At 42.0% G+C, this 17,468-nt stretch overlaps 1 protein-coding gene across 6 annotated transcripts in view; it reads right to left on the bottom strand.

Annotated features, from left to right (window-relative positions):
• Positions 1–17,468, bottom strand: part of DNM2 (dynamin 2) — a 75,672-nt gene that overhangs the window by 20,350 nt on the left and 37,854 nt on the right. For 3 of the 6 annotated variants that reach the window (XM_020995015.2, XM_020995013.2, XM_020995018.2), the window contains exons 3-10: positions 7,550–7,699; positions 6,922–7,125; positions 6,080–6,178; positions 5,134–5,294; positions 4,145–4,287; positions 2,703–2,838; positions 2,243–2,310; positions 1,357–1,495 (exon numbers count right to left, since the gene is read on the bottom strand). In XM_020995015.2, the coding sequence (XP_020850674.1) occupies positions 1,357–1,495; positions 2,243–2,310; positions 2,703–2,838; positions 4,145–4,287; positions 5,134–5,294; positions 6,080–6,178; positions 6,922–7,125; positions 7,550–7,699 (1,100 nt within the window). The remainder of the gene's footprint in view (positions 1–1,356; positions 1,496–2,242; positions 2,311–2,702; positions 2,839–4,144; positions 4,288–5,133; positions 5,295–6,079; positions 6,179–6,921; positions 7,126–7,549; positions 7,700–17,468) is intronic. The other 3 variants (XM_020995016.2, XM_020995014.2, XM_020995019.2) reach the window with 1 other exon arrangement.

The following is a 17,468-nucleotide window of genomic DNA, read 5'->3' as shown; positions in this document are numbered from 1 at the left end:
CCAAAAGGCATTGCAGACCAAACACACACAGTAACAAAAAGACAGAGAGAGGGAAGAAAAGGAGAGAGGCAACCAGTTAGTAAGAGGCATAGTAAAAGCCTCGGCATTTGCCCTGGGAAGCTGCTTCGGAAGGAGAGCCATTTCAAGGGGCTTTTGGCTGGACTTGTCAATAGTGCAAGGTTATGGCTTTAGTCACCTTACACCCAATGCATTTGGTGTCCTGAATTTTCAAATACACGTTGCAGCCTCTGGAAATCTACTTCCAACCCTTCCGGGTTTGACTGAAGAAGCTTGGAAAGCAAATGCAGGCTTTAAAAAATGACACAGATCAGGAACTGCAGCATAAGCAAAAATCTCCTGACTCTTAAAGGCAGCCCCAGGACTCCTATCCACACACACACACACACACACACACACACACACACACACACACACACACACACGCACGCACGCACGCGCCCACACACATGCACACGCACGCAACCCTGGGAAAGCATTTACAAGGCTCAGCTGAAGCAGGTCACTCTGGGAAGCAGGCACTGTCAGGGTGGGGGAGCTAGGCATTTCCTGCCAAGTGTAGGAACTGACTGTGCCAATCACACTGACTGTTGGGGATATACTTCAACTTCCCCCTGTTTAGGGGAGCCAAGTTCCTCTGCAGAGCACTGCCTCTGCCTGAGGGGGAGAACAGCAGGAGGCACGCTGCAGACGGGGGATCACCAGCTGCCCTGGGTGTGATGTGGCGATGCCAGGTCTAACAGGCCAGTTATCCGCCATTCTGTCGCTCTTGGGGCTTCTCAGTATCCTGCAATGTGCAGCAAAGGAAGTACACTGGCTCTGCGGCAATGGGTTCATGCAAAACATCGGCCCATGGGCTTTTTTTTTAAAAAAAACCATGATGAATGGAGGCCTGGGGGTCCCAGACTCAAGAAGGGGCACATTTTAATTTTCTGCTTCCCAGGGTGTAGCAAAGCAGCATTTTAAATCGGTCAAGACACATGCTGTGTAGGGCATCAGGATCCCAGAGTAAGCTGCCCACTCGGCTGGCCAACTCCCAAGGCCTGCTGGACATTCTTCCCATTCTACCTCCTGCTTCCCTAACTCACTCAAGAGTCTCTAGAAAGACACTGTGACCTCACTCAAGAGTGATGGGAAGATGCAAACTATTTCAATACAGTCTTACATTCCGTAGTCCAGAGTCCCTTACGTGATCTCTGGTTAGGAAGAAAACATCCTTTTGGAAGTAAAAGTCATCTGGGGAGAATGACCAGCCAGAGCAGGCAGGGCACTGCAATCCTGATACCACCCATCCTCCCATAGCTCCCTTTTCCACAGCCCTCAGAGAGGGCTCAATACCTTACTGGTACACTGCCTAACTGTATTGATTAACTCCTGAATAACCAGGTCGACACATTTCAGACAAGGCTCTTTCAGCTTCACCACCTGCTTTTTCACAATGGCCTCGAATGCCAAGTCTGGGGTGAAAAGCCCCGTCCTACGCACGTCCAACCACAAGAGCAAGGGTGAGGGAAATAATCAAAGAAAAACAAAAAAACAATCAACAATATTAACGGCAACTATTTGGTTAACTGAAGAAATAGCAATAATCCCACATCTGAGTCACAGGCCCACTCCCATCAATTCAGAATTTCCGGGGTCAACAATGCTCACTTTTGCAACAGAAGTCTACTCTTGCTTGGCAACATTGGGTGTGACCAACATGAAATTCATCTCTCTCTTGTGATGGTTTGCTTTGCATCTGGGCCCCTTCTTACCCCTTAAGACAATCCATCCCCTCATATTCTTTTTAAAGGCCCTTTTCAGGGCAGGCAGCTGACACACAGCCTCATTTTACATCATGACCATAACAAAACTGCGGTGGGAGGTAGGGGTGGCATCTGTGGTCACAACTACAAATAGCGTAGTAATTTATGTCATGTCCTACTTACAGGCCCCAAATTAGACAGATGTAAATTTTTGCCCTCAAGCGTCTAAAATATTGAAGGGCAACTGACTTGTCCTGGGAGACACTAGGGAAGAACACACTAAACTGATTAGTTCTTTTCACCCCACCATCCAAGGCACTGGGCTCTGTCCCTGAGACAGTCATTCCCTGGCCAACATGGTCTCCTCCCAATTTAGATATTGGAGGCCAGGAGCACAGGCATTCCAGAGGCCTGGCTGAGACAATAACATGTTGACAGAAGGAAGTTAACCCTCCTCCCCCATCCCTAATACTTGCCTGACTCCATGGATGTTTTTAATTGCATAGCTAATTTCTCGTCTCAAGTCTTTCTCATCAAATTCCATCTAAAAAAAAATGAAATATGTAGAGGTAGGTATCTATAAAGTCACAGTAGTTCAACAAAGTAAGGAAGTGAGTTACAATTGAGTATCTCCCTGATAACACATATCTTTAAAAGAAAGCCTCAAGTTGGTAGTTGGCTATCTGAATCCTATCAGCTCTGAAGAAGGACCATCTATGCAATGCCTGCTTCAACCACCAAGCTAGATTATTTGATTCCCTTCAAAAGCAAGCAGAGTCAATGTATGAGTCTATTTATGAGTATGAAGGCAGGCCTCGCCGTCTTTATCAGTTCAAAAAGCATTTAGTAAGTTAAGTGCCTGTCCTCCACAGACCCTTGGAAGGGAAGGCTAACTATCATTTGGTAGAAAATGAGGAGAAGTATATAATATGTCACCTTCACAAGCTCAAACGGAAACCTCTCGTGAAAGATGCGGTTAATCCTTGCACCACCAGAAAGTTCCAATGTGTCCACCTGGTCTCCTGAGCCTTCGATTCTCTTTTCAAAGTCCACACCAAACTGCTGGACCATCCTAAAATAGCAAGTTCAAAGAAGGTGTTTCAATATCTTCACATTGGTTCTTTGACCACAGATTAGCAAATAAGTGGCCTAAGATTAAGGCAAACTTTTCCCTCAATAAAGCAATTGATGATATACACAATTTTTCTTTCAAGAAAAACACAAAAGCTAATATTAATCCAGCATTCTCAACAGAGCTTTCAAAACAATCTTAACTTAGAGGAAATATGAATCTAAATATACAGAAAACAAAAGAAACAAGGAATGACATCACTGAAAAGCTTATCCCTATAATATAATTATGCTTAGAAACCAAATGGAAAATGGAGGTGATTCAAACAATAGGAATAGTCAACATGCACAAGACCAGTTCTCCCAGGTCTACCAGAAAGACTAAAGCTTAACTGGCACCTCCCATCAATCACAAAGCCCGGACCCATTTTCCACTGTCTGTAATAGCATTATCAAGATAAAAAGGCATTTCCTTGGCACTAACAATTAGGAAAGATTCAGTTGTGAGTCCATCAACTTGTTGAAGCTAATTCCAAGTGTACAGGAAAACCTGAGGGCCTGACCAACAGGTTCCCATTTCACTCTTCCCTAAAGGCACAAAAATCTAGTCACCAAATGATAGCTAACCACACAATCTCAGCTACCCTCAGCACCATTCCAAAACTCTCCAAACTAGGAAAGGAGAGGCAGCCATTACACCAATTGGGATTTAGAGGCCTCCTACGTGAAATGCTCCTTTTAAATGCCCAGAGCAATTCAGTGTCACCCCCCCAAAGGTTCCTCTCTCTGGCCAAAAACTTAGGTCAACCTCCTGTAGGGGCCGCTTAATATGTGTATGCCCCAAGGCAGGAGGCCAGAGTTTTCACTCTGTGCTCCATACCCTTCTCCAGGCTCAAGAAGCCAGTGGCTAGCCTCATACCTAAACAGACGGAAAGCAAGTTATTTGTTGTCGTTGTTGTGGTTTCAGTGATGTCTGATTCTCTGTGACCCCATTTGGGGTTTTCCTGGCAAACAAAATGGAACGATTTGCCATTTCCTTCTTCAGCTCAATTTCACAGATGAGGAGACAGAGACAAACAGTGTTAAGTGACTTGCCCAGGGTGACATAGCTAGTTAGGGTCTGAGGCCAAGTCTGAACATGAAGATGAGTGTTACTGACTCCAGGCCTGGCACTCTATCTACTGTGTCACCTAGCTGCCCAAGTTATCTTTAGTCAGGGAAAAAGGGAAGAAAGCTCCCTAGACAAAGAGAAGGGCTCAACCCTGAGACACCAGGCCATGCACAGGCCAGAGAGCAAACGCACTTACTGCAGCAGGGCTTTGGTTTTCCGGGTGGGATCATCAGGCCGGAAGTTCTTGTATTCTTCTACCTCCTTCTCCAAGGATAGCAGCTGGCTCTGGAGCTTGCTTCGCAGTGCAGGCAGAGACTCTCGGATGTGATTGGTCAGTTGCTACAATGAAAGGGTCAGAGGTAAGACCAGCATCAGACACCAACAGGATTAGAGGCTCTTACTAAAGGTTACAAAGACTGCACATTGCTTCGAATTCCTATTCTACGCAAGCTAGTTAGAGAGCCAAGCCAGTGCACATTCCAATGAAGGAAGAGCAAAGAGACGTGCTACTTTGGATGGTAACAAGAACTATTTAAACCCATGAGACTCAGTAGGGTTCTGGGATTTCCAATGTCCCAGGGCTCCCAAACTCTTGGCCAGCTCTTGCTGCAGCAACTCAGGGGACAGGTACTTCTTGGGCCTAACAACCCTTCTAGGACTTCATGGTAATCAAAAAGTCTTCTGAATTCACGCAGTCTTGCTAACTCTTCCTGAAACCTTTTATACCCCTCTCCCCCTGTTCCCCATAGAGCAATGTTCTGTTCTTCATTTCCTGGGTTGGAAGCCACTTTCATTCAATCTCTGCTCCATTCTTCTCCTGTCTTCTCTGAAAAACAGGACTGTTTCTGTTCTAATTCTAGCCTGTACCAGTCCTGAAACCTGTTGCTCTCTCCATAGCCCACAACATGACCACTTGCAGGTACAAGTGCATATCCACCTATATATACATATACACAAACAGGAGGAACTCAAGGTTTCCAAAGCTATGAACCAGCAATATCCTTGACTCTCCAAACACTAGTAGACTGAAATGCTAGGGATCACAGAACACCAACACTAACAAAAGCTCAACTCTAAGGGAGAAGAAGTCAACACTCCCTCTAACAAGCCTTCTGGAAGTCCTACCCTACACTTCACAGGGGTGGGGGGAAAAAAACCCAAAACTCTTTAAGTGTTATCTTATACCTGGTTCAGGGTCTTCTGTAAGTGGGGGGTGCCCATTCGGTCTGCTATGTGTCGATATGCTGGATGAGAGAGGAAAAACTTCCTCTCAGCCCCAAGGGCTGCACGGATATCCTTCTTCCCATCAATGTCCTTTTGGCTCCGATTTACTACACCAATATAACCTGCAAGGAGACCACCTACTTGAGCCCGTGGCACTTTTTAACTGACAAAGTAATTCAGAAGAGACTCGAACCTTCTATTCTGAGGCTAAGAAGGTGCTACTTGAAGTTAGGGGAAGTCTCTACAGAAGGATGCTAACTAAATCCCACTTACTGTATATGACTCAACTTCTGAGCTTTTTGGAGGAATCTTTTTTCTTAAAAAGGCAATTGGGGTTAAGTGACTTGCCCAGAGTCACACAGCTAGTGAGCATTATGTGTCTGAGGCTGGATTTGAACTCAGGTTCTCCTGACTCCAGGGCCAGTGCTCTATCCACTGTGCCACTTAGCTGCCTCCTGGAGGAATCATTAAAAAAATAATCTTAAGGGTCTGAATCACATAACTTTGACTATATGACTATAACTTTAGAACTTAGAAGTAAGTCATCAAGTCTCATCTAACAGATGTGGAAATTAGAGCCCAGAAGAGGGCAATGACTTGTTTAAGGCCACCCAACAAGTAAATGGAAAATCTAGGACCCAGATTTCAGATCTGCTTTATTCACTCAAAACCCCTCATTATTTTCTATATGTAAAACATTGTGCTAGACCTGGAAAAGATATAAAAGACAATAAAAACATGAGTTACGACTTCCCTCTTGGGGACTTAGAATGTAGCTCAGTGCTCTTTCCACAACACCATGCTATCTCCATTTATCTGGCACATTTTCTCTCCATCTGGGCTCTCAAACACACTAAGGAAGCTGCTCATCAGTAGATCTACCAAAGGACTTGGATTACAGTTATACCTCTTCTCAATGGGAGCAACTTGTTCTCAAGTACATCTCTGGCATCTGTGCCTTCATCCATTAGGTCAAGCTTGGTTATAACACCAATTGTCCGTAAGCCTGAAAAAGTCATAAGGTAGACACATAAAGGAACATCCTAAGGGAATCAGGAAGATTCTCCACTGGGACACTATGGAGAAACTTGCAGAATGCCTACCCTAGCTAGCAAGGATCTGACAAGCAGGGACATAACTTGTCATGATTCCAAGGCTACCAACACAGCCTTAACCTAAAATACTCTCTAGGAGATACATCACTGTTACCAGAGTCAACTCTTGCCTGGCTGAGCTCAATTATTCATGACTATGCATTAGTCAAAATCCCATCTCTTTCTACCTCCCTGAGCCTTGGTGTTAATCTCATACTGAAACAAGGAAATCCTCTAGTAACAAAGTATCTCCCCTGCTAATTACCCACTGTAGCCAGTCATCTGGGGACAGCCATTAAGTTAATGAAGAACAGATGCTGAGAGATTCACCAAGGCACTGGTACAAAAATAGCAGTTAAGCGCTGAGTGTGCTTCAAGTTACAGTAGAGGCTTATTCCTGGAGAAGGTCTTTGTATCAATTATCAATAATCGGCTTAATACCCCTATCTCAAGTCTTTTTCTAGAAGCACAGGCTGGCCCAATGATCCTTCCCTTAGCTATTTCAGTTAATGACAGGAAATCCAGGGATTTGGAACCAATTTCATCCTATAAGAGAATATCTTTGAATTGCTTAGCACTATGCCTTGTTCCTTTCCCCTTTCCCTTCTAAGTTCACAGCTACTTCTGGCTCGTACCTGGGGGTTCCAGGACTTACCCTGAGGATCAACTTCCTTAGCCATCTTCAGGGCATCTGAATTTGCTAGATCCATGTTGGCTGGCGTGACTGCAAGAATCAAGCTGCTTTCTTTGCTAATGAACTGCAAGATCATGTCCCTGATCTGGTACTCAATATCCATAGGCTGATCACCAACAGGTACCTTAGTGATGCCCGGAAGGTCAATTAAGGTTAAATTCAACACTAGAAGGAAACACCAAAGTTAAAGTAAAGTCAGCCTCAAAGCCTGGAAGAGACATAAAATCGACAGCTCATCAACGATTCACCTGGTGACCTGTCTGCTGATATCTGTACACTGCTCACAGTTCCTGGAACAAGGCTTACACCAGAAAATGTTCCAAGGAGAGGTTCCCTGCCCTCCGGATCTTACCAACTATCCATTTACACTCTCATTGGCTAATCAATTAATCTGATTTAAAAATGCTTATTGTGTCACATGTCCCAAAAGAATAAAGGCAGCTGAAGAGAGAAGCTAAAGGGCATCGCTATCTGGTCTTGATGTTCAAGAGTTATCACCCTGAAAATATTAGTATAATTTGAAGAAAAGGTCAAAATGTCAACTTGCAATATTCACAGTGAACAAATAATTACGTCACATGCTGCTTACCATGTGGTGAATAGACTCGCAAGTTAATGGGGATAGGAGAAATGCCTTTATTGGTCCCCGTGACCCTGTCGGTCTCTGCTTCAATCTCTTGGCGAACTTCATCAAAGTCCGTAAACTTCTTGGACTTACAGTGCAAAAATTCTGCATATTCTGGAAGAGGAAATGAGTGTCACTAAGTTAGCAACAGCAGCAATATCTGTTTCTGATCCATTTCTCTGGGCTAAAGACCAGAGAACCAACATCCCAACCCCCAAGCTAACTTCAGTTTATCACCAGCAGTGATGGTCAAGGAGGCATGGGAAGGAGAAAAAATGATTTTGTGCAAGAGGCCAACCTCATAATCAAAGAATCAAACCCACTGGCCTGTGAACATTTATAATGGCAGACAAAGACAAGGCCAGACACCAGTCAGTGCTTGGTCATAAAGTGCTCCTGAATTATTTCATTTGGCCCCTATAGCAATCCTAGGAGGTAAGAAAGGTGGGTACCATCTTCCCCTTATAGATAAGGAAATTCAGGTGCAGAGATAACTTGATTACTCACAGTCACACAGCAGTTAACTCTGCCTCATTAACTACCTGTTCTCTACAAGGTCAGGCATATAAAGATACTCTGCTTGGGTTGCTGTCTCTTGTGAGGGATAGTGTACTAGCCCCCTTTGCCTTCAAGTAACACTACAGGCAGTGTGAGGCAGTGAAAACGGCACTGATTTTTACGAAAAGGAGGGCATGGTTTCCAATTTTTACTCTGCTACTTCCCCTGAGCCGACATGTATCCTTTCCTCTCTGAGCCTCAGTTTCCTCACATGTAAAATAAGGGTATTTAATCAGATGGTATGTAAAAACCCTTGGAGCTTTTAATCTTCTAGGTCTCCTGATCTTCTGGGACAGAACTCTCCAGTTCCCTGGAAAAAACTCAAGCACAACTTAGCAACAACATGCATATGTACACATGCTACATTCCAGCCCAACAAAATCACTAACTGTTCCCTAATCTCTTCTAGTGCTTCCTTGCCTCTATATCTTGATGTAGAATGATGTTACCTATTCCTGAAACGTCCCCTGCCTGTAGAAATCTTTACTTTCCTTCAGGGCTCAGTTCAGATGCTATTTTGCATTCTCCCAAGTAGGTCACTAAGTCATCACTTTTTCTTAGATCATTTTGTAAGGAATTCTCCTTTGTCCCCTACTGCACTCGACTTAATATTTCACTTAGTTGTATACATGCCACATCCCTTGATACACTAGACTCTAAGCTCCCTGATGGCAAGAACATTATTTTTTTCACATTTGTACAGCAAGCACAGTGTCTTACATACAATGGTTACGTAGCAACTTTATTGAATTTGAATAAATTCGTATTGGGAAGAAAATTAACTACAAAGAAGATAAGCCTTTTACACATCAACACTTTGACAACTGCTCTTGAAAACCAGGAGCCTCCCCAACCATTGGGTGTCACTACACAGACACCTCAGGATCAGACAGGGGAAGCTGAAGCTGTTCAGGATCCCAAAGCGCCAAGCTTTGCCTCTGTTGAGATGTCAAAATAAGTTGACATTGGCTGGATTCTTAAGCCTGAAGTAATCTCTCTTCCCCTTCCCCTTTCCGGGGAACATGAGGAAATATTTGGCCTTCATTTCCCCCAGTAACCACTGGAGAAAGCCCTTTACAAACTTGTATTCTTCCTGTTGCCACATCCCCAATAGTACCTCCATAAGTAGAGGTATGAGACTTTTTTTAGAAGCAGAAACCAAATGTCTAAAGAAAAAAACTTGAGAAAGAGAATTGATTGAAGAATTGGAACAACGAACTTATAGACACATCTGGAGGAAATATCAGATCTATACTGTGGACAGGATCATTTTTCACTCAGAAACACTTTGAGACATTTCTGACAAACAACTGCAAATACCCAGAAGAGAGCTTCCAAGTCTCTGGGTGTGGATTATGTATAGTGTGGCAGCCATGCTTAGGAGGAAAAGATGAAAACAATTAAATATCCACCAAGTATGTGACCTTTTCATAGGATTTCAAATTTCAAGTTGAAAAGGAAAACTTAAAATAACTAAAATCCAAAGGCAATGTTGTATGGGTCCCCCCCCAAAGCCTCTGAGGAGCCCCCCATCTGGCAGGTGATGTGCTTTCAAATTCATTTTTTGTTTTTCCAAATTCAGCTTGTCATATCTGATCTGTAATTGTGCGACGGCCCAGAGTCCTAAGTTCCAGGGCTCTTCTTCCCATCAGCGAGCTGTCCTTTGTAAGCTGTGTTAGTTGAACAGAATAATGATGATGACGAGCCACTGTTTGAAAGTTACTGCTCCTTTACACAGGTGTATCACAGCATAAGACCGAGTAGCATCCTGCCTCTGACAATGCTTGCCTCTTATACACCCATGCCAGGACCCAGCCAGGTAAACACAAACACTGGAATGCTAAAGACTAACAGAGAAATTACAAGACAGTGTGCTTATACATACGCTATATACATATCACATACATGTATACTGCACACAGAGACACTGTCTTGTACTGTTCTCTACTTTTCTCTCCAACTATCTCCCCAACAACATAACCAGACATCAGGTTGGGTATGGAGTAGATGGCATGAGATTTGTTGGTACTGCCCACTGTACTAGCTTGGTGACAAGTGCCTTGTCCTAGTGGCTGGAGATGATAAACAGCAGTGCACACTGACAGTCCAGAGGCATGTATGCCTTATACAGCATCAGGGACAACCATCTGAGTAAACCGATGCCTAGCAGGTTGCCAGGGGGTTCCAAGTAGAAGGAGCCCAGTGTAATTGCCTAAGAGCTCTCTTCAGTTGGAAGCAAAGAAAAACAAAGGTACATGAAGGATCTAGTCACTGGCCTCACAGGGCAGCATACGGATCTTCACCTGATTTAGTACCAGTCCAGAGGCCCTGAACTTTTATTAACCTTGCAGAGCCTGGGCCAGGCTCCCATTTCTTCCTTCTCCTCTCTGCCCCCTCAGCCCAGAAGCTGAAAAACTTGCCTAGTTGTAACATGAGATACAAAAGAAGTCAAAAGTTTCCAAATATTGCAGTTCCCTGTCTGGAGATGACAGAAGCAGCTTTGGCTGTGGTTTAACCAGCAGCTGCCTAATTCAAACACTTACTTACAAACATTCCCTCGCTGCGCGGAGGGGGCGGGGAGGGAGGGCCCACCCCCAGCTCTTCCTTTGGGTAACCTGTAACCAATAGGGCAACATGTTTGATGTACTACTCTCTCTCTGGTTCTCAGTGAGTGGGAAAGCCTTGAGAGCTGGGGCTTCCACTTTTTTATTTGTATCTCCCATGATTAGCACATAACAGAGTGCTCAATAAACGCCTTTTCATTCCATTCTATTTAGTGGGATAAGGCCTCAAGTTAATAGAGAGGATTTGCTTTTCATGAAAGTGTTAGACTTTGAAGTATTTAAAAAAAAATCTAACCCAAACAACTAGATCCAGGCATCACATGGTTTTTCAGACCCTGAAAGCAAACAATGTTGTGGCTATCCAAATCTGACTGCCATTCTTCAAGATCTGCTTCAAATCCCATGCCTACTCCACCTGGCTTCCCTTTTGTCTCCTACCAGGGCACTTTATCCCACAAATCCTTGAAATCAGGCGCTATTTTGTTTGAGACTATCATGGCTTTTGTCACACATGAATCAGAAGACCTAGGTTCAAGTCCATTCACTAATTTGAACAAATAATAATCTCTGTGATCAATCAATCAAGTATTTATTAAATTAAGTGCCTGCTCGATGCCTAGAGTCTGTGTACTAGGTGTTAGGAACATAATATAATGAATGAAGTGGTTCTGATCACCAGAAGCTCATGTCAGGAATACTTCCAGTTAGGTGGGACAGTGGAAAGAGTGCTGGCCTTGGAGTTAGGAAGACCAAGTTCAAATCTGACACTTAATAGCTGGGTAATTCTGGGCACTCGATCTCTGTGCTACAATTTCCTCATGTGCAAAATGGGGATAAAAATAACACCTAGCCTGCAGGATTACTGTGAGGAGCATATAAGATAATACATGTAATGCGCTTGGCAAACCTTAAAGCATCATCTAAATGCTAGCTATCTCAATTGCTGTGAGGACTAGATAAAATAAACTAACCATAAATGCAAGTGGTTATTATTGGTTCTTATAGTCCTATCAGATCTTCATCTCCCTGAGGACAAGGACTCCCACTCCTCTTTCTAGCCTCTGCACCCACAGACCCAGCATGTTAGTGTTCAGTATTTGATGAATGCGAAATGAATACTAGGAGCACAGGACTCAAGTCTGGTATGACTGGAGGACCACGGCTTGAGAGCTGGAAGGCACCGAATTATCCCAACTGTCCCAACATTTTTATTTTATAGCTGAGGAAACTGAAGCCCAAAAGATTAAGGAATTTGCCTAACATCACACAGGGAGTGAGTGGGAGACCTGAGTACTGAACTTTCTTGACTTCCTATCTCAAGCCATTCTCAGTGTATCACACTGTCTCTTCAATGCGTTTGGCTAGAGAAAGGGTTCTGAATCTTTTGTGTGTCCTCTACCCCTTTGGTAATCTGGTGAAATCTATGGACTCTTGGAACCCTTTTAAATATGCAAAATAAAGTACATGAGATTACAAAGGAAACTAATTGCAATGAAATACAAACACAGAAATGTTATTTAAAAACAAACAGATAAACAAAAATAACAAAAAACCTCATACAAGTTCTTGGGCCCCGCTTACAAACTCCAGGGCTAGAAGAACATTTAGCTCCATTACCAAAAGCTGGTCTTCTCTGAGAACATGAAACATCCCTAGCCAACTTTTTGTCTCTGAAACAGGCCTTGATAGCTCCCTCTCAACCCAAAGACAAGTCAGGAACCACTAACCATTCCAGGGAGACAGGAGTAGCTGAAATGTAGGAGGTAATTTTTAAGTATGTGAGAATTACAAAACTGCCAAAATTCTGAGAAGACCACCCTCCACTTTCAAACCTTATGTTTCAAGAAATGAAAACCAGATACTGTCCTGTAATTTTACAAAACTGCCTTAAGGAGATACCCACGTCTTTACAGTTTAAAAAGTATTTTCACATAAATTATCTCATTTGATCATCCTGTGAGTTGGAGAAGGAAAGTATCACCCCCACATTGTAAAGATAAGGAAATTGAGGCTCAAACTAACTTGCCCAAGGTCACCCAGCTAGCAAGGTGCAGAACCAGTCATGCCAATTCTAGTGCCAGAGCCCTTTCTACTCTACAGGCTATTCAAAAACTGTGAGTGCAGCAGAAAAGGAGAAAAAAGACCCCACACAAACTCTACTTCTATTGATCTTGCAATTTTCAAAACTGAAGGGCTATCTTGAGCAGGTCTTTCTAAAGTTTCACCAAGAACCAGGCTCAAATGATAGGAGAGAAGGTTTCAGACAAGTAAGTATGGGTTGAGATAACGGTAGAGATAAGAACAATTCATTCATTTACTAGAATGTCCTCGAAATGACCTTTTGCTTTTAGTCTTCAGCCTTAATCACTGAATGAGTGTTGCCTCAGTCAAACTGAGGCCAGTTAAAGACCTTGGCTTAAAAAGGCCTAGTCCTCATTGCATCTGGGCATCTCCAGTCATCCTGATCCACATCTGATCACTGGACCCAGATGTCTCCAGAGGAGAAAGTGAGGCTGGTGACTCTGCACAGCCCTCCCTCACTTCAATCCAATTCACTTGCATGTCATGGCATCACTTCCCTGATGTCACGGTTCTCCTTGAGAACGAAGGACAAACAATAACAATAACCTTAACATACAGGCACACACACCTAACACATACATACCTAAGTGAGGGCTAGAGAATATCATTTGTGACAACTTGTTTTGTAACCCTCTAGGTTAAAAAATAAAAGTGGATTTTATGTTATTAGCTTGGGAATGTCCAGGCAAAAATTACAACTCATCACCACAGAAGACCCTTAGTGATGTTCCTGCTTCGCCTTTGAGCTCTGGCTGTTCTGCCAACTGCCCTGACACCATTCCTCCTTTTCCACTGCAGGTGACATTTCAATGTCAGGTTTCTACATGCAACCCCATCAGTTGTCTCCCTCCTCTCCCTAACTCTGGTAAGATTGCTTGTGGCCCTCTGGGACTCTATGCATAACCTACCTACCTACTTACACAGTAGCACATGCTACTGTGGACAACTTTCTTATTTTATTTTTCGAGGCAGGGCAATCAGTGGACATGCTGGAGGCTGAATCCAGCACTTAGGCTGTATGACTACAAGCAAGTCACTTAAGCCTCTCCAGGCTTCATTCAGTGTCTTCATCTGTCAAAATGAAGATGACACAGTACCTGCTACTTCAGAGTTGATGTGAGGATCAATGGGACAGCTACGTAAAGTGCTTGGAAAACCTTAAAATACCACGTCAATTTATTATTAATGTTGTGTTATTTAAGTCCTATATTTTTATTCCTTTTAGGTATTCTCATTCCCCAACCAGATTATTAGCACCTCATCTCAGATGATTCAATTAAAATCTCCCTTTCTCCACAAAGCTTCCTCAGAAGGCTGGCACCACAGTTAATCTTTCCCATCCATTTGAGAATTATTTGTTTACTGCCTTGCACACAGTCATCAATAAATATGTAATTTTAATTGTACTACTGTATTCAACCCTCATTCTGTTACTACATTTTCCTATTTTTAATCCCATTTTCTCCACTATATTGCAAGGTCTTTGAAGAGAAGGCCTATTTGTTATATTTATTCTCCTCTCCCCTGCCCTCCACTCAACCCTCCCACAGCACACTTCTTAGCATCTGCTAAGTAGACAGAATAAAGTAATTGGAGGTCTTTTAATTTCTGCTCTGCTTTCTGAGGCCAAGAAAAATGCCAAGTCTAAACCTTTTTCACATGAGGGCCCTGTAAATACTTAGATAGCTATCACGTCCCTCCTAAGACTTTCCTTTTTCTAGGCTAACCATTTCTGATTCACCTTATATCCACTAAATTGGCAAGAATGATAAAGGAAAGAAAAAGTCAATGTTGGAAGGGCTGTAGGAAGGCTATAAGAATGCCTTGCTGGAGCTGAGAATAGCTCCCTCAGTTCTGGAAAAGAATGTGGAATTAAGAAGAAATTTATTAAATCATACCTTTTGATCTGGTGATACTACTCCTGAGCATAACCCCAGGGAAATCAAAGATATAAAGAATGGCGCCATATACATCAAAATATTCATAATAGCACTTTTGTGATAGAAATAATTGGACTCAAAGTGATTTCTCATTGATTAGGGGAATGGCTAAACAAATCATGGTCATTCAATGTGGCTTGCTATCACCTCTAGTATTATATATACAATCCTGTTTGGTGTTCCAAGTCCTTCATAACCTGGCCTCTTTCTTCTCATACTTTTCCAGGCTTCTTACACCCCACTTCTCCCCTGATCTCCTCCAAATACTATGTAATCCAGTGACAATGGCCCTTTTGCTCTTCCTCAAACAAGATATTCCATTGCTCAACCCTGTGGTATTTTCACTGGCTGTCTGTCCTCCCTCCATGTCTAAAATTCTCTTCCTCCTCATCTCTACCTCCTGCCCTCCCTGGCTTTCTTCAAATCTGGCCAATATCTCACCTTCTACAAGAAGCCTTTCCTGAACCCTTGTAATGTTAGTGCCTTCCCTTTTATCGTCTATACAAGCTTGATTGTCCATAGCTGTTTGTATGCTGTCTCCTCCACTGTGAACTCCTTAAGGGAAAGGATTGTTTTTGCCTTTTTTTGGTATCTCCAGCACTTAGCACAGTGCTTGGTACATTAACAGGCATTTATTAAGTATTTGTTGACTGACTCAATGTAATGGAATTTTTTTTTTAAAGAGAAGATATTTAGAGAAACATGGGAAGATTTGTATCAACTGATGTACAGCAAATACAGCAAAACAGGAGAACACTATATATAATAACATCAATAATTAATTTAAACAAAAACACTAAAACATACTAGAAATCAGAATCATTGCAATGATCAATTCTGGTTTTGAGAAACTGATGATGAAACTTCCTCCCCCTTTCTCGTTGACCATGGGTATGGTATGTTGCACAGCTGTCACATAAGTCACTATAGCATTATTTTTAATTAATTGTTTTTACCATAAGGGAGGGTTGTTGCGGGGGAGGCTATTCACTGGGAAGTAACTGGTATAAAAATAATCAATAAAATATTAAAAATAAAATACCGCCTCCCCCACGCATTTTAGTCCAGTAAAGACCCATACTGATTTCCTATTTTCCATGAGGGAAACAGAAGGCACCAAGATCTAGTTATTAGATCTTGATAGGGGTGGTCAGGTGAGCCAGGCTTTCTCCCAATGTGATAAAATCCTATTTGGAGTCTTTTAAAGCAAAGTAAGTGTTTGTGGATGAATGATTGTATTTGCTTTTCTTTCAGTCAACGCGCTATGCACAGCCTTCCTGAGCAATTTAGCTCACAGGTTTCAGAACCTGGGTGACAAACTCTTCTATCCCTAGGAGGAAGAAATTTCAGCTAGGCCAGCTGACTTTATGGTCCAGACTTTGGGTAATTTTTAAATAAAGATGGTTGAAATTAATAATTAACCATGTTTGAATAACAAGAAAATATTCTCTAAAGAAACAAAGCTCAACCAACATTTGGAAGTCATGTGAAATAAACACGTATTCAGAAAACAGATTTGGTGATTCGTCAAATCCAGTGTAGTTCTCAGGAGTATCACACACTCAAATTCCCATCTTTAAATTTACAGGGAGTGGCATTAACCAATGTGAAGAGTATTTCATCTGACAGTCAAAATTCTCAGGAAGCTAGCAGGTAAAACAATCCTTGGCATTAGGCCCTCCAAAGTCAAGCTTACTGTAGAACAGCCACATATTTAGCTGTCTGAATACCTTTCTCAAAAGAACAAATATCAGAGGCTAAGTTACAACTTACTGAACATAATCAAACATTTATTAAGTGCTTACTATGTGCCATGTACTGTCCTACGTGCTAGGGATAAAAAGACAAAAAACAAGATAGCCCATGCCCTCAAGGAGCTTATATTAGACTAGAGGGATATAATTTGTTTACTAGATAAATATATAAAACAAACACACAGGTTATTTGTTTGGGTTTGTTTGGGTTTTTAAGAAGGAAAGGATTACCAACAAAGTCCAGCAGCAGGAGACAGAAAGAGAAATTCTATTTAAAATAACTGTAGACCATATAAAATACTTGGGAGTCTACCTGCCAAGACAAACACAGGAACTGTATGAACACAACTATAAAACACCTTTCACACAAATAAAGTTAGATCTAAACAACTGGAAAAACAATTGCTCATGGATAGATTGAGCCAATATAATAAAAATGACAATTCTACCTAAATTAATCTATTTATTCAGTGCCCTGTCAATCTATCAAACTATTAAAAATCATTTTATAAAACCAGAAAAATAATAACAAAATTCATCTGGAAGAACAAAAGCTCAAGAATATCAAGGAAATAAATGGAAAAAAAATGTGAAAGAAGATGGTCTAACCATACATGATCTCAAACTGCATTATAAGATGGTAATCATAAAGAGTAGGTGCAAATTATATGACAGCAAATGACCACAGCAATCTAGTGTAAGATAAACCCAAAGACCCAAGCTTTTGGAACAAAAACTGCTGGGAAAACTGCAAAACAGTACGGTAGAAACTAAGTATAGCTCAATATCTCACACCATATACCAAGATAAGGTAAAAATGGGCATATGATTTACACCTAAAGGGTGATACCATAAGCAAATTAAGAGAGCATGGAATAGTTTATCTGTCAGATTTGTGGATAAGGGAACAATTTAGGACCAAAGAAGATATGGAGAGCACTACAAAATGTAAAATACATAATTTTGATTATATAAAATTAAAAAG

Source organism: Phascolarctos cinereus, unplaced genomic scaffold, assembly GCF_003287225.1.
Source record: "Phascolarctos cinereus isolate Bilbo 61053 unplaced genomic scaffold, phaCin_HiC Scaffold_4;HRSCAF=312, whole genome shotgun sequence".
Lineage (NCBI taxonomy): Eukaryota > Metazoa > Chordata > Mammalia > Diprotodontia > Phascolarctidae > Phascolarctos > Phascolarctos cinereus.
Note: the sequence above shows the minus strand (reverse complement) of the source record. Positions and strands in the feature narration are given on the sequence as shown.